Source organism: Colius striatus, chromosome 5 (assembly GCF_028858725.1).
Source record: "Colius striatus isolate bColStr4 chromosome 5, bColStr4.1.hap1, whole genome shotgun sequence".
NCBI classification, from domain to species: Eukaryota; Metazoa; Chordata; class Aves; order Coliiformes; family Coliidae; genus Colius; species Colius striatus.
In genome coordinates, this window is record NC_084763.1 from 53,593,101 (window position 1) to 53,611,240 (window position 18,140).

Below are 18,140 nucleotides of genomic sequence, written 5' to 3' on the forward strand. Positions count from 1 at the left end.
GTTACTATTCTGAGACTATGTATGGCTCAGGAAGACTGAATTACAAATGACTAGCAATGGGGAATCTATCAGGGGAAAACAGTATGTGTAGTTTCCCTTTTCTTATATTTTCTTATACTCAGGCATCCATAACTGTTGGAGACAGGTTATATTGCTAGCTACACCTTTTCATTATTACTATGACCGACATCAAATTCTGAATATACTCTAAATTTTGTGATTGAAATATATTTTCCTCTGTGCCAGTACATCTTTTCAATATCAACTCTCCTAGAAAGTTAGGAAAGATGACCCATAGGAATGGATCTGGCTATGTCTCCTGACTTATGATGGCTCAGAGAAGATTCAATTTCTGGAAGATATTAGGTTTTAGGGTAATGGGAAGTCTTTTTTTCCCTTTTAAAAAACTTTAAGGTACTAGTTGGCTTGGGCTTGACTACAGAGCCATATATGGTCTTATAATTCGCGTATTCTGATTTGCTTCTATTTGTTTCTTCACAAAAGTAAAAAATTGCTTGAGGTAAGGATTATTTAAAACCTTTACAGCAGGTCTCGTTTCTGCTTTGCTACAGAGCAATGGGAAGACTTCAATGACTTACAGCATGTCAAAGCAAATATTTCACCTAAATGAAAGCTGTCAACAACCATGGAAAATTTTACTGTACTTAACTACCTAAATGGAAAATCTGAACCAGTGCAGTGAAATCAAGAACAATGACAGTATATAGAAAAAAAGAGAACCACAGCAGTTTGGGAAATAGCATTGGGTTTTGTGCAATTCCACCATGATCAGATGACACGGTGTTAGAAATTACATGTCCTGTCTGTTACGAATGTTTTGCATTATTTGAGTTTTCTTTTTGTCTCCAGTGTATCCTTACATAATGATATTTTCTACTACAGACAGATATTTCAGGTAAAAATGAAGCTGCAGTAGGGTGGAGGGAGAAGCTGGTAATGCTGGTAGTCCTTTCTCATGTGTTAAGTTGACAGACTTAAAAGATCTTTTTTAAAAAATGTTTTGTAAAGAAATGATGAGATGAAAGAAAAGCAGCATAGAGGTAGAAAAGGCTTTACAATAAATGATGAAGGATGAGAAAATACTTAACAAAACAAGAGAAAAACTTCAGATAGCACTGAGCAGCTGCAGGAAGTAAACTATGAAAACAGACTGAAAAAAGAAATGGAAACATAGAGAAAGATAAGGAAAAGTGGAGTAGAGGAAAAGACACAGAAGCATATTTGGATTTACTTTTTTTGAACTGTTAGTTGTTTCACTAAGCATGTTAGTGCTGACCTGGTGATAAACACTGAAAGTATGACTCATAGTTTCCACTCCCGTTTATGCCCAGGATGCAGCCCAAGTCATAGAATCATAGAATTGTAGGATTGGAAGGGACCTTTAGAGATCATCTAGTCCATCCCCTCTGCAGAAGCAGCTCCACCTAGATCAGATCACACAGGAACATGTCCAGGTGGGTCTTGAAGTCCTCCAAGGAAGGAGACTCCCCACCCTCCCTGGGCAGCCTGTGCCAGGGCTCCCCCACCTGAACAGCGAAATAGTGTTCTCTTATGTTTAAATGGAACTTTTTGTGTTCCAGCTTCACCCCATTACCCCTTGTCCTGTTGCTAGATATAATAGAAAGAAGGGATGTCCCAACCTCCTGACACCCACCATTTAGATATTTGTAAATATTAATGAGATCCCCCTTCAGTCTCCTCCAAGCTAAAGAGCCCCAGCTAGAAGTTAGTTCTGCAGTAGTTTAGGGACTAATTTGATCACACTTAGTTTAAGTGTTCAGAAGTATTCTTGGATCTGTAGAAACTCTCATGGCTAATGAGGGCTGACCGTTTAAAAAACCAAATAAAAACAGCAGCTGAATTGGAGCTGCTGGTAATGTTTTATTGCTTAGATCCCCCAACCAGCTGAATTGTGATTGCTTCTATTTAGAACATGTTGCCTTAGGAAACTCAAAGTAATTAAAGACAAGCTGAAAAATAATAATATGGAGAGAAGAAAGAGATTTGTAGCAACAAAAATATCTTTTGAAAGGGAAAACATTACACAGAACCTGTACTGCAAGTAATACCCTTTTCTTTGAGCTAGGTATCTGAATAAACACGATCAGCAAACATTAAAGCAGGACTGACAGTGAAGTAGGTAAACTTTCCCACTGTTTCTCTTAAAAGAAAACAATGTACTTACGAAGAGACAAAAGAACTACAGAAAATCTGTGGAGTAATTGGTGGAGGCGAAAAAATATGTGGGAAATGTAAAAAGAAGATACCTGAAATCAGATGCCCCCTTAAGTGAGGAACAAGACATGGATTAGCAGAATTTGGAAGTGTGGAAACACCAGGATTGAAGGGGATGGATCTAGGATGGCACATTTAAAGCAACCCAAATGTTATGAATGGAGGTATAAAGAAAAATAATGGTAAGGATACAGTACTCTGTACTCTAGTCCCAGGCAATGGATCTAAATAAGTGGAAAGCAAAGCATGGCAGAGACGTGCAATGAGACAGAAATTAAAAAACATGACAAAGATCTCCTGCAACCAAGGTTTGCCAACTGGTGTTTTTCCTAGAATAACCGAACTATAAATTACTTCCTAATAATAGTTTAAATTTTGTGTATATTCAGAAAGCAGTGGCTAATTCATAGAAGAAAAATCAGCTGATATTAGAAAGTTTCAGAGGTTCAGAAAGTCTCTGAACCAAATTAATACAGACCAAGAAGGGCTGAGAGATGGTGAAATTTTAAGTACATTTCCTTGGGCATCCATTATTGCCCACACCAAAAAGACTTGCCTAGCCTGTTTTCAGGGTAATATGACTGATGCTAGTCTTGCAAGAACACAAAGAAGTCTTCTAAGGAGTTTTTTTTTTTTAAAAGAATTCATATACATGTACTTCCTATACCTTGGAAGGGACCTCTAGAGATCATCTAGTCCAATCTCCTGCTAAAGCAAGTTCACCTTGATCAGGTTGTATATGAACCATCTCCATGAGAGTTGTGAGAACCTCTAGAGAAGGAAACTCCACAACCTCCCTGGGCAGCTTGTGCCAGGCCTCCATCATCCTCACAGCAAAGAAGTTTTTCCTCATGTTTCTGTGGAACTTCCTCTATTCCAGCTTATGTCCATTACTCCTTGTCTGTCACTAGGCAGTGCAGAACACAAGACTCATCCCCTTCTCTTGACATCTGCTCTGTATCAACAAGGTCCCTTCTCAAACTTCTCCAGGCTAAACAATGTCAAATCTCTCAGCCTTTCTTCATAAGAGAGATGTTCCAGTCCCCTGATTATCTTAGTGGCCTTGCGTTGGATTCTCTCCATAAGTTCCCTGTCACTCTTGAGCTGGAGAACCCAGAACTGGACACAGTACTCCAGATGAGGCCTCACCAGGATACAGCAGAGGGAGTCGATAACCTCCCTAGACCCTCTGGACACATTCTTCTTGATGCATCCCAGGATACCACTTCTATTCTTCTATTTAACTTGCTGTCCACTAGAACTCCCAGCTCCTCTCTGTAGAGTTACTCTCCAGCAGGTCAATCCCTAGCCTGCATTGGTGCATGGGGTTGTTCCTTCCCAGGTGCAGGACTCTTGTTGAACCTTAGGAGGTTCCTCTCTGCCCAACTCTCAAGCCGATAGAGATCTTGCTGATAGAGATCTTGCTGAATGGCAGCACAAGAGCCATTCCTCCTGCCATATGGCAGCCAGTCCTCCCATCTTTGTGTCATCAGCAAACTTGCTGAGGGTACACTCTGTCCCCTCATCCAGGCCGTTGATGAAGATGTTGAACAAGACTGGCCCCAGAACTGATCATTGTGGAAGTCCACTGGCCACAGGCCTCCAACTTGTCTCAGCACCATTGATCACAATTCTCTGGGCTTTGTCATTCAGCCAGCTCTCAAACCACCTCACCATCCACTCATCCAACTCACAGAGTCTGAGCTTTTGTATGAGGATGTAATGGGAGATGAAGTCAAAGGCCTTGCTGAAGTCAAGATAGATGACATCCACTGCTATCCCCTCATCTACAGAATCAGTCATGTCATCATAAAGTCTATAAGGTTGCTCATGCAGGATTTCTGTAGTTATGGCTATTTCACGATACCTTAACAAATAGTTTTCATGGAAGATTTTTTTCCTTTCTCTGACTTCATGCTTATTCATATCACCAAAGTCTAAGTTTAATCCAAATTAGAAAATTGATTTGTGTACATTGCTGGAATATAAACTTAGATCCTAAAATTAATTACTGGTATATAATACAAAAATTTCCATTTCTACTCTTCTATATTATGCAAGAAATTTCCTAGGTAATGCTTAAGGTGTAGACAACAAAGTTAGTTAAGATAGTAAGGGTAGAACAAGCACCTGTTTATGTACGTATCTTGCAGTTCATTGAAGAACACTCCAAAATAGTATTTGTCTAAGCCTATTGGTGGTATTCAGAGAAAATAAAGAAACCTTTTGTTCAGTTTGAGGCTGAGCAAATGTCACCTGTGTGAACATATTACTTCACTTTAAGCTTTAATCCGCATGTTGCTAATTGTCTGAGGAGCTGCTTAGTCATCACAATAAAAACCCACACACTTTCTTGACCAGCATGGCAACTAATTCATACACAAGCTCTACTATCTGAACAATAAGACTTGTATAAATAGAAAGAAAAATTATTCAAGAACGTTTTTATAAGATTCATACTGGAATTTATTTAACCAAAATTAATCCTGGACGTTTCTTAAGAATGAAGATCTACACAATGTTTTCTATTGCTTTGGTTTTCTTCCCCTCTTGACTATTTAAAATAAGGAATGGCCAATATTCCTATCAGAATCACATCCTGCAAATACAGTATATTTGCACATATACTTAGTTTTTTCTTCTGATCTTGTATGATATTCTATATTTTATTTATAGAGTAAACCATTGCCTTTCTCTCAGAATAAACATGACATTATGAGGTGCTGGAATTTAACTCTCTTTTTTTTTTACACAGTTCAAGTCACTTAGCTTGTGTAACAGAATGGAGATTTGAAATTCTCAAAGAGCTTGGCAGTCAGGTAAATTTGCCATACTGCTGAAATACTTTATGAAGACAACAAAGATAAAAGCATTAATAATTTTCTTTTTAAAATAATTGTGAACAATTTTTCTACTCATACAATTCTTCCATCCCTAAGGCCTTCTTTGACTATTTTCATACAGGAGAAAAACAATACAGTTGAGTGATGCTAGATCCTTCTCAAGTATAGCTCATAATATCACCTACAGAATCTCAATGACATAATATTTTGAGTTGCTATAATTATTTGTATGACTACTTGTTATAACACAAAACTGTCTTGCACAAGCAAGTGCAAATATCTTTATTTAAATACTGCACTCATCCAAAAAAATAGATGGAATTCCCTCTGACAAGTATAACGGCTCCTTTAGAGAAAAATGTCCTAGTTAAAAACTTGTCATGAGTCATATATAATGAATTAGATTAGATGGATTAGATCCACTACACATGTTTATTTCTCTTGAAAAACACATATTTCTTTGTGTGATTGTGTTGTGCCTGTTTCTTTCCTGTGTTCTTTGAAATATATTCCAAGTATAACAGTATTGAATTAATTCTCTTAAAAAATTGCAGACGTCGTAACTGTGATATTCATTGACATAGGAAATGTCACCATTTTCCTCCACCCTCTGAAAAGAAGACATGTGCAATAGCATACCTCCATCAACGCATTCTGGGGTGAAAGAAATATCATCAATAGCAAATTCTGCAGGTTCACTCCACCCCACTTCAGCTTCCAAGGCAACTCTGAAAGGGCTGTTACTGGAGAGGGCTACATTTGCATACATCCATTTCTTTCCTTCATTTCTACTAGAAGACCACATCAGAATATCCATCCCATGTTCTTCAACCGTGTATACCTGTTGACAATGAAATCCAAGAGATGCAGCTGAATTGCATTAAGCAGCAGAGGAGTGTAGCTAGTGGAGTAATATTAATATTGGTTAGTTCATATGTTGTATTAATTTCTGTGGCCATGTCCTCACATTTGACTAGAGTTTAAAGCTAGTGAATGGTTTCTCATAACAAGCACATAGGTAACCTGTGGAAACTGATAGGATTTGATGTAAATCTCTAAACTGGTATGTAGGAAATCTCAGGTGATCTCCCAGTTCTGCTCCATTTCTCATGTTCACTCATGGAGAAATCCTTCTATCTCACTTTCTGCCTATGTACTTATGAATAAATACTTTTACCTAACTTCTCCAAGTCTATATAGTCATAATGATGCTAGCAAAGGATTTGTGTTCTTATATATCTTAAAAAAAACCCCCTGAGATTTCTAAAGGAATAATGCATAATTTAAACTATATGCTAAATCAAGTAAGATTACAATGAAGTTCAGAAAAATTGGAAGCCCAAGGAGCCTGTTCCTTTAGCTGGGCATACAGATCTTATTCTCTCAGAGCTCGTGCTGATAGAAAATGAAGAAACAATTATAAGATATAATATTGTATTTTTGAATGAGGTTACTCAAGTCATGGAGAGTTTGAAGCATTTTCTGGTTCAGAAGGTATGTTTAGCTCATACAAGATTTTTACAAGACATGTGAAAGATGGAGAACATTCTCAAGCATATATGAGAACCCTAGCTCCCCGGAGAGTTACAGTTGGGTGGTACTTAGTGCCTCCAGAGATTACACCATCTCCTTACACAGCATTCTAAGAATTACATACAAGCTATCCTGGTAGTGGAAGCAATTTAACATGTGAAAGAGGAAGCTACCAAGATAAAACTTGCTCTATGACATGTAATGAAAATGAACCTGTAGCAATGTCTAGGGAGACTGTGCTTCAGCTAATACTGATCTAGTATTGTGCTAAATTCCATCATTTTAATTTTAAAGTAACAAGCATATATTGTATTAACTAGTCATTATATCTGTTTGTTCCTCATTCCATGCTGACATTGTTTCTGGATTTCATGCACAATTCAAATTACAAATAGGAACCAACAGAAATAGAGCTTTCACTTCATTCACTGTGGAGTGAAAAGTTCAGAAGGGAAGATACACAATACACACTTCATAGCAACATGAAGAATTTAGCCTGATAATCCATGTGAGACAAATGTGTACGTGATGCTTTTATCTTTGCTTATTGGTCTTTCTCCAAGGTGTCTTTGCAGCTGGTTCATTTGTAGTCCATATGTGAACAGCACTCTTAAGCAAATACCATTTTCCTGCCTTAAAATCATGATTCAGTTGTAATCCTTCACACTATGTCCTGTAGGTTACAAATTTCTGAACTCTTATTTCAGCTTCTGTTTCATTTTGAGAATGGGGAAGATGCATATACTTTGGAAGGTCATGAAATACAAACTGTTGTTTTCTATTTAGTCATCTATTTTAGTCTATTTAGTCATGTGGCTATCCTATACCCTCGTACTGACTTCTCAAAATTACATATGATCTTGCTGATCTTGCCTGACTCTAGCAACCAGCATGCTGGGAGGTACTGTGTTCCATCTAACTGACTACCAAGAGGCCAATGTAGATTTAAAGGGTACATAATAAGAGGTGTATTCTCCAATTATCTCCAACATATAGTCTTTAATCACCAGCCAAGGAAAAAGTGAAATCTTGTGAAAGACAGCCTGTATTTTCACTTCACTAGACTTGCACCAGCTGGGGAAACTTCCCACTGACTCCAGTGAATAATGATCCCATGTTTTCTGCTCTACATTCTGAAGATCATGCCTTTAAACTCCTCACATTCCTTGGCAGCCATCATTGCATATCTTCTTTGAACTGAAGCTACACCAGAGGCAGACTGGAATTGTTACTCTAAAATCCACAAATCAGATGAGTAAAATTGTATCACAATTCACTGTCACAATAGAGAAGCACTTTAAAAAGTTCCTTCTCTCTTTTCTCTTTGTTTCTGTATACATGTCTTTGAAGTAATAATAAACTTAATCATTTTTAGCAAAATTGACCTGTCCTATACCAAAATTTGTAATACCTCAGCTATGTTAGTATCAACAAATGCCAAGGCAGAAAACTGAGTTATATTATCACATCAGGAACTAATTTTGGTGTTAATTTTCAATTGTATGGTGAACTCCTGAAGTAAATTAACAGAAACAGAATGCTGAAGCTTAATGAAAGCTGAATGTTTACTGTCTCTTTGACAGATGACCAAGAAGATCCCCACTGGTGTGAAGCAGATGTGAAAATCAATATTTCTTGCTGAAATATCTCTCCTGCTTCATTAAATGCAACTAAATAGTCATAAAAATATAAAGAGAAATGCATTTTTTAAAATTTACATTTATAGCATAATGCAATAAAAATTTATATTAAGAGTTATCTTTGTTCCTGCATATTAATTGATATATTAGTCCAGTCACGTGTTTAGTACTGAACAACTCACCCCTCAAAAGCTGATACCATATACTTCTAAGAAAAGGAAGTGGTTTTTGTATTTAATCATTATGAAGAAACTTTTTCTTCTGTTGGCTAATAGTTGAGTGATGCCCTGAAACATCAGTATTCAGACCTCTTTAAAGAGTATCCATACTGTGTTAATATGAGAGTTACTGTAAACATTGTGTCCTTCTTCATGATAGTACTCTATGCTTTTGATTTCTGTATGAACCAATTAAAGAGTTTGTGACAACAGAACTGTGCAGTTGAAATTTGCATTGTGGATACAGAAGTGAATTTTAATTCCTTTCTCTTTATTCTCGGTGACTAGTCTATTTTCTGGGTAAAAACAGGATTATTCCCATAACCTCACACTATTTTGTGGAGTTCTACATCTACTCTCTACACCAATGTTTATCTTACTTTTTTTACAGCTTGCCTGTATGTTATTTTAAACACTCATGTCAGTATGCTTTATATCTGTAGTCCTTTTTTTGTTAATACAGACTTGACCAGATAGCTGTGTTTCAGATAACAGGTATAACATCAGCTTTTGTACTTATGTTAATATTCAGACTTCCTATTACATTGTGACTTTTTTACAGCTCCACTGGAACCTGAAGAAAATCTTCACTGAGGTGTTGCTTTGGAAGTTTTGAGCTGCTGTTTTTGTGGTTTTCATTTTTTGTTCTTTTAGTTTTGGGTTGAGTTTTTTTGTTTTTTGGTTTTTGTTTGGGTTTTTTTCACTTAAATGGTTACAGTTCATTTATATTCTTGTTTTAATAAGAGACACAATTGATGCTAAAATAAATTATTATTATGTTTACAGAAAAAAGCAAAATGGCCATAAGGGAAGATTGAGTCTGTGATAGGATAATAATTCCTTTCTGTGTACTTACATATGCTATAAACAGTGTTACATGTTTTTACAGAAAGACTACCCGTTGCAAAGTCATAAACAGAGAACTCTATTTATATGTGGGAGTAAGGCAATTCATTATGAATCTCTTTATTAAACTGAAGGTAATAAGAGTTGATTAAACTAGTTTCTTTGAAATGCAAAAGCAAAAAGCAGACTCTGACTGTCTTCTAACTCACACATAGGCCACACACATCTACTTACTCACTAATGTTAAATGTTCTGTAGTGCCTGAAAAACTTCATGAGCACCTTTGAGAGATCTTATCTTCACATTCGCATGCTATAATATCCAGGATATTTGAATTTAAACAAGTAATAATAAACAATCTCACAATATTTAAGTTATCAACAAATCAAAAGAACAATTGTTCTTTGCTTTTTACTTAAATTGGTTTGGGAACTGCTCTTAAACTTTACCTACTCTTGTTTTTCTTAATCTTAATGAGCAAAATTTTCTAAGTGGAAGGATAACTAATATAAACTGAAAGAAAATGGACTAGAAGATATAGTGGAGTATTTCAAAAGCTATGTTCAGATAATAAATCTACAAGGTTGCAACATAAACACTTAAAAAAAAGTAATATTAAATAACTGAAGTATCTGCTGAGAATACATTTTGAGCATTTTTATTCACTGTCTAGAAAGAAATATCAAAGTAACATAATTTGAAACTCGTTTAAAATCAGTTTGAAAAACAGATCTACTGTCTATATTAACTTCACATAATATAGCTGTTTTTTTCTTTGTTACTATTAATTAAGTTTATAGCAATATTGAGAGTATTCATGAACTAAGTGCTAGAGATGAAGTTAAGATTCAAACTCCATGCTAAAAAAAAATTAATAGGTGGAATGAAAGGTAACACTATTCTTTGACTGGATATAAGGAGAAGCCTTTTCATTCTGGACTGTCAAGTGGTGACAGAGGTTTCACAGAGAAGTTGAATAGCTTCCATTTAATAAAACTTTCAAGTTTGTGTAAATTTCTAAGTCACCTAGTGTGATCTTGTAGCTGACTGCCCGAAGAACAAAGTTGGACTGGAAACTTCCTGAGGCCCTTGTAGTCTGATCTCTACTAGAATCTCATGGAATTATGCTACAACTGTCCTTTACAGTGGAGAACCAGGCCAACAACTGAGTAAGTACAAAAACAATGGTTCCCACTTCCTGACTTAATTCCAGGTCCAATACCACAAAAAATAGTTGCTGGCTTTTAACATAGACTAATTTATTTCAGGAGTTTGATATAAATGCAAATTTTTGTATTCTGTAAAATAGTAAAACTAAAATTACATCTAAATTATGGTTATATATACATATAAAACTATGGTTATGTTTTACAGACTATAGTCTGTAAAATAGTAAAACACAGTAAAAATGATGTAACCTGCATTTTCAAAATGTGCCAATCTGCCATAGATCATACAATCATAGAATGGTTTGGGTTGGAAGGACCTTAAAGATTATCTAGTTCCAACCTTCTTGCCATGGTTAGGGACATCTTCCACTAGATTGGGTTGCTCAAAGGCCCATTCAACCTGGCCTTGAACACTTCCACAGACAAGGCATTGACAGCCTCTCTGGGCAACCTGTTTGAGTGCCTCACCACCCTCACATTAAGAATTTCTTATGCCCAATCTAAATCTACCTTCTTTCAGTTGAAAGCCATCATCTCACTACACACTCCTCCTATCTTTCTTGTAGGCTCCTTTTGGGTACTGGAAGACTGCTATAAGGTCTCCCCAGAGTCTTCTCTTCTCCAGGCTGAACAACTCCAACTCTCTAAGCCTGTCTGCATAAAAGAGATGCTCCAACCCTTTCATTGTCTTCTTGCTCCTCCTATGACTCCCTCCAACAGGAGTCTTTCTCAGACTTCTATAAAAGGCATTGCATAACATATTTATTCAATGATGCTTGAGTAACAGCAAGGATTCTTGGGGAACAGCAAGAAGACATTTTCATGAAAGCTTGAGCTACAGTTGCTAATATGGTTAACTATTTCCAGTTATTTTAATCAAACATTCTCCATACAAGTTACATGAATTTGGTTAAAACTTTTATTTTAAACCACATCTTGCTTTTCTCCAAAAAACTGGAAATTGTCTCTGTTTTATGTTAAAGTGTGAATTGTACAGAGAACTGTGCTGATATTTGGTAGGTTTAAGCATGGTAGTCAAATATTCAATGTTAATTCTTACAAATGTATCAAAAGGACTCAAGTGGATTCAAAACTAAAACCAGAACTGGCATTTGATCTTGTCAGCAAAAGATTTGTATATAGGTGTAACTACAGTGAAGATGTCACAAAGTACTGCTAGTACAAGCTACAAGATTTTACTCATTGTACACAGAGAAATGTAAATACTACCAAAGCAAATATTACTATGTCAGGATATAATACAAGTGCTTTCCTCTTACCTTTAAGATTCCTGTTTGCCTAGAGGGAAACATCCAGAACCAGAACCGAACCCTACAAATCCCAAGGCTGGCAGGAAAGAGTTTGGTGGTAATTATCCTTGCTCTACTTCCTTCCTTCTGGGCAGATGAGTTTACATACAAAAAGTGCTTTCCTTTACCTTAATAAAAAAGACAAAAAACATTTATAATTTCCAATACTACTTTATGTTCTAGAACACAAGCATTTTGAGGTTGAAATGTTCTGCATTCCGTTAGCTACTTCTGAATATTTAAATAGCTCATGAATCCAATGGCAAAAGGTTGAAAATGTCCTGTTGATGAACAGGAAAGAACAATTTCAGAAGGAAATGTATAGAAAGGAATATTTTTAAATTTGAGACCTGCATAAGCTTATTTTGCAGAATGTTAAACAGGTGAAACATAGTTGTTAGTTCTGACCAAAAGTCTTCGTTTTCAAATCACAGGGTTAATCTTCTGCCAGAGTTGTACCAATACAATAAGATAATTTTGTTAAAAAGATGGATTTTTTTTTCAAATGAACATTTCTATTAATATGAAATTTGCAACATCAAATTATATTGTGCTAGATGAAGTAATATAACACATTTAAACCAATATGAGATTTCTCCACACAAACCTGTGCTAATGTACTTAATACAAAGTTGATATACTATCACAGGCCTAGTTACATTGGTTTGATGTCATGCATGCTCTGTACAACGAATTGTTATGCTTAGTAACTAGAAGAAATGAGTTTGGAACAAGAAGGAATTGGATCTGGGTCAGCAATGGACTGATAGAGATTTCTGGACACTACAAGTCACCAGTATATATGCTCCTGGCAATTTTAACAAGTGATTTCTCCATAGCGAAAATGAATATTTCTTGCCCAGTTAATTTACAAGTAAATTGCATTTTGAAACACATTTGCTCTAGTTTTATTTTTCTTTTCCTTTGCTTTTTACTAACTTTGTTTTTCTTATAATTGCTGGGTAACTTTCCAGAAGCAGAGAAGAATCAAAAAAGTGAGACAACATGAAATAGAAAAGCACACACAATTTTCTTGAAGAACCAAGGGCTACGGCTTGTTTTGATATCACACTGCATCAAAAGAATAGCAAGAAAGCAAGTGAGACTACTGATTTGTAAGGAACATCTTGCCTGGGAAAGCTGTAATAGTTTCTACCTCTACCTGTCTGTTCTGTCCCTTTCCAAGAGGAATGAACTTCCACATTTACAGCCTGTGATAACAACACAAACTAGTGTGGATATCTGCTTTCTCTAAAATGAAAACCTGTGATTTGTGGCAGATAAGCAGTTCCCCTGTGATCAGGTGAGCAGTTTCTGCAGCAGATGCAGAACTCTAAAGAAAAAGGGAGGATAAATGAGTAGGACAGAAACATTTACAGCCACCTGCTGCTAAGATGTCTCTATTGATTTGGAAACATGAAACAACAAAAACTGAAGTCCTGGAGGTTGTGATTCTTACAAATTCCAGAGAAAAATTCAATGGTTTAGAACTTTCAATATATCTTTAGCATGGATTTCTTTTTTTTGTGATACATATCCTCTCTAATGTAGTTTTATTATAACAGTGAACTTTTTAAGTGCTTGTTGGAACTGTTTTATGAATTGTGCTAATTGCTAACTACGATTTGACTACATATACAATGAGCTCAGCTGATCTTACTGAGATTTGCTGTTGCCTTGGCATTAATCTACAGAATTACTTTTAAAAATTCGATGAATATTTCATTTTCTCAAAAGTGATGTAAGACATATGCCAATACCTGGTGTATGGTCAACATCAGGACCAGTTTTTCCCACAACACCACTGTTGCCAAGATTCCAGTCAAAATCATCACTAGGGTCTTGTGTTAATCCACATATGGTGGTCCAGTCTTGATCTTGTGTTTCAAAGTTACAACTTCCAGAAATACTTGTGTAATAACCTGAAAATATAACAAGAATCAAATTATCATCCCAGCTCTTATATGTTAAAGGCTATAATGAACAAACTGTAAATGGTAATAGAAAGGATTAGCTTTAGCTGATACTATGGTTCCCTACGTTCCGTGTACTGACATAAATGTGGTAGGTAGTGAGGAAAGAAAAAATTCACCCTCCACTTCCCAAGCAGGTATAAACAGCCTTAAACTTTATTACAGAGATGTAAGTCCTGAGGACAAACCAATGACTTCAACAATTTTAGCTGTTATTCAAGGTGAATGGACAGACTCCTAGCCAATTAGCTGGCAAAACTGGACTCCACTTCCACTCTGGTGTTTTTCATGAGCATATACTGTCTTATGCTTGTGAGTGTTGTGCATAAAGGTAGTTTTATGATGACACAGAAGTTCTAGTCATTAGAACGTTGACTGAATTCAGGAGATCTTTACTAAACTTCCTGTTTCTAGATCTGCCTCTGATGTTCCAGGTTACATTGGAGAAGTTATTAATCAATAAAATACAAATGCTGTGGAAGAGATGGATCAAATACCATCACGGACTCTTCTTTGGTTTCTAAAGGTCTTTCCCTTAGCCATAAAGCAGGGGTAGCTAAACAATTGCTGAGTGAGGGTAAGAACTATCCCTGAGAGAAGACTAAGTAAAGGGTTACAGTCAGATTTGCATTTCAGAAACAGGTCTGGCTGTGCCTATTTCAGGACCTCAAATGGATTTGAACATTTAGATTGTGTTTCTTGATCTAGAAATATCCTGTGACATCATAACACAACTGATCCTTGCCATTCAGTGGGATCTCAACCGGCTTGAGAGTTGGGCAAAGAGGAACTTCATGAGGTTCAACAAGGACAAATGCACCTGGACAAGTTTCTGTGTGACCTGATCTAGGTGGATGTGCTTTGTTAGGGGGGCTGGACTGTATGAACCCTAAAAGTCCCTTCCCTACCATTCTGTGATTCTATGACTTATGTATCATTGTCTAGGTATAAAGAATACAGATAAATGGAATAGCTTTAATTACCATTCAGTAATTTGTTGTGGTTTTTTTTCCCTATTTTCTACTTTGCTGCTCACATCATGATTATAAACTTATTTTGTATGACCAAATTCTGCACATACACTGTAATTCTGTGAACTTGTTTTTCTGTAAAAATGTGCCAGCTTAGCTAAGTGTATGGAAAAAATATCCTAAAAGAGGATTAATTTTCATCCAGTGAATAAGATATATATGAAAGTATCTTTCACTCCATTTATTTAAAGTGAGTATCAAGTATTTTCTTCTTACCTCAGAAAAGCTTTTCTGCAGTATAGCAAAAAATGTGTTGCTTTGCTGTGCAAGACCTTTTATGGTCTGCAATGTTTCTGTTATCTGACTAAGGAAAGAGGATTGATGCAATCACAGTCTGTCTAGATGACAGAGGACACCTCCTGCAATGATGCTACTATATCCTGTAACAATATTTATAGGATTATCCAGGTGCCTCAATAGTTTTCTGAATAACTTTATAGAGCAAGTTTCATTGGACAGCCATTCAGACTTATTGTGTCTCTGTTAGGACTGTAAAATGTTACAAAGGTGATTTTACAGAATATTTTGCTGCACTTACTTTGTCCAACTTCTGAAAAGATATGATATTATATACAAGAAATACAGATCATCTGTTTTAAAGTCCTATTTTATTGGAGTCTGCTTGAAAAAAAAAAGCTTGTCTTTTAAAGTTATCATTCAACATAGATTCATTTCCATGATTATGACTCACTGGAACACTGCAGGAGCTAGAAACAAGAAATAAAGATACGAGCTTCAACGTGTGTACTTCAGAACTGTTGTTTAGTTTTATGAAAGCTATAAAGAGGGGAATAACTCCAAGTTAAATCTCCTATAGTCACATCTTCTCATGTATTCCAGGCTGTAAGTTTGATGTCTGGCTAAAACAATGTAAACTACATCACTCAATAAAGAGTCATTATTTTTTCAAGCCTATCCAGCCAAAGCATTTAGCAACTCCATGCAAGAGAAAATGTGTTTGATTTTCAAGGGGTCATTGAGTATTGGTTAGTTTCAATTGAGTACTTGGACTTCAACAAATTGTTAACATTGAACTGATGTATGTGATGCATTTATGTTATCTACCAAGGTTACTTTTGATCATGTCTACATTATGACAGAATTTTGCCTTCCAACTTGGAGATTAAGAATTAGACATTATTGAACTATATATATGGACTACTTAAGCTTCCTACTCTGAAAGTCTGGTCTGGACAGTAACTATAAATGAACAGACATGGAGAAGGAACAACAGAATAATGTTTTACTGCTTTTGAGTTTCAAGTCTGAATTGGAAAGCCAAATTTTCAAAATTGAGCTGTGTACTTCCATCTTAAAAAGCATTAGTGAGGAATACCAACAGAAAAATGTTGTCTCAGTATTCACTAGGACTGCAAAAATATAAACACACTGGATTTTGTCCAACTGATCTGCAATAGAATCATAGCAAGAAAAGATTTTCATATCTCTGCAGTAGTAGCAAGAACAAAGAACAATACAACTCAGAGAACAAAGACAGGATTAATCTGAAAGAGAAGCTTGTTTGTGGATAATCACTTTTTTAATAGAAGAATCATGTCTAAATGTTCTTGTGCATTAATTTCCTTACTTAGCTTTTTCATTCAACGTTGACAGCTCAACACGCTTTCAACTTTGTAAGTAGTTTACTTTTCTTCTCAGAGTTAATTTGCACTGTAACCCATAGATCTTATTAGTTAAATATTTCAGTCCTTAAGATGGTTTTTGGCTTGGTTTTGCTTTTTCTATTTAATCTTTGGTTTGAGTATGCATTATACTTTTGCAACCAAATCACACTTATCTACCTTTTGGCACAAATGTCTTTGAGTATCTGAAATGTCAGACCTTCTTTGTTCAGGGAGCATACAAACTGCTTGCAATTATCTTCTGAGCAGCTGTGTGAATTCTTCTAAGTTATATTTAGTTACAATTTTAACTGGAGATTACATTAATACCCAAAAAGATACTCACTGCAGTCAGCTTCATCTGATAGGTCTTCACAGTCTGGTTTATAGTCACAGATGAACCGAGACTCTATGCAATTGCCATTTGCACACACAAAATCAGTGAGGGCAGGGCACTCCTTGGGATTGTCTCGAACTGAAACAAACAGAACATTTAAATCAATATTGTAATTAAATCAAAGGATGCTTTTTAATTTGTTTAACCATTACACACCATGACTTCAGCGATTTACTGCTTCCACCAGAGGTTATTTGATCTCACTCTTTTAATGGTGTATTGTGCATGTCTAGACTACTGTATTGGCATTGACCAAAGCTTCCAGCATAGAATGTTTTGCCTTGAAGAAAATTCAGCTGGGCATCAACGTGACTGTTTCCCCAGTGTATTTGTTAATATGTGCTCCTTAAAAAAGGGTTCTGTGAGCTGTTGAAAAGTAGACAGACAAAAGGCTTTATTCTGCTTATAACCATCATTTGATTTGATAAGATTAAAAAAAATCTCTTCCACTTCTAGTGCTGATACGACCAGACAAGGACAGGAGTTTATATATTTGATTAAGACTGGAATATCAGCCTTGGCACAGAGTGTGGCAGCAGGACTGGGAGCTCATGCTCACAGTACCTTCATGTATGGAACTGCCATATTCTGCTTAATATTAAAGATGCTAGGGAGAAGCAATGAGAACTGAGAAAGGCGGGAGAGTTTGGTGTTCTAAACGTTATCTCTGCCTGTAAGTGGTAAAAGAAAGTGAGAAGGGGAGATAAAGTATAGAAATCAAGTGATGCTTTTGTAGAAAATTCTATTTCCCAGTAATTAAGATGATGTTCAACATTAGAAAAGTATCTCCTGAAGTAGCTTGATATGTGGTATCTACTGCTTGGTCTTTTATCCTCTCCCTGTCTCTCCTCCATTCTGATTCCAATGTAGAGCTATGCTACACCTCAGAAAGTTCATCTGAAGAAATAGGAGTCCAGGACTATTTCAGAAGTGCAAATTAATTGCAATATATTGCAATAAAAAGTAGAGAATACTGTGATTTTCGAGCTGGTGCTGTATTGCTCTGCTTTATATTCTTTTAATATTTTCTCAGAGGTTGTCAAATGCAATATTTTACATTCTCTGAAGCCAGACTATGTAATATTTGCCTCTTTAGATATATGAATTTATGGGGATTTTTTCCATATGTTTCTAGAAAGTCTTATTATACAGTGCTTATGCAATGCTGTTTAAGCAATCACCTTGAGCATAACATGAACTTGTGCAGGAATTCAAGTTTTCCCCCATTGTAGCTCTGGCAGTCTTGGTAAGCTGACTTGAGAGAGTCTGTATTTCCTTTGCATCTCTCCTGAGCACTCTGCC

The 18,140-nt window shown here is 36.0% G+C and overlaps 1 protein-coding gene across 1 annotated transcript in view; it reads right to left on the reverse strand.

Annotated features, from left to right (window-relative positions):
• The window catches only part of MALRD1 (MAM and LDL receptor class A domain containing 1), a 222,189-nt gene that overhangs the window by 53,014 nt on the left and 151,035 nt on the right, over nt 1-18,140 (reverse strand). Inside the window, exons 29-32 of the mRNA XM_061997419.1 lie at nt 16,788-16,916; nt 13,576-13,737; nt 11,786-11,943; nt 5,739-5,940 (exon numbers count right to left, since the gene is read on the reverse strand). Coding sequence (XP_061853403.1) covers nt 5,739-5,940; nt 11,786-11,943; nt 13,576-13,737; nt 16,788-16,916 — 651 coding nt within the window. The remainder of the gene's footprint in view (nt 1-5,738; nt 5,941-11,785; nt 11,944-13,575; nt 13,738-16,787; nt 16,917-18,140) is intronic.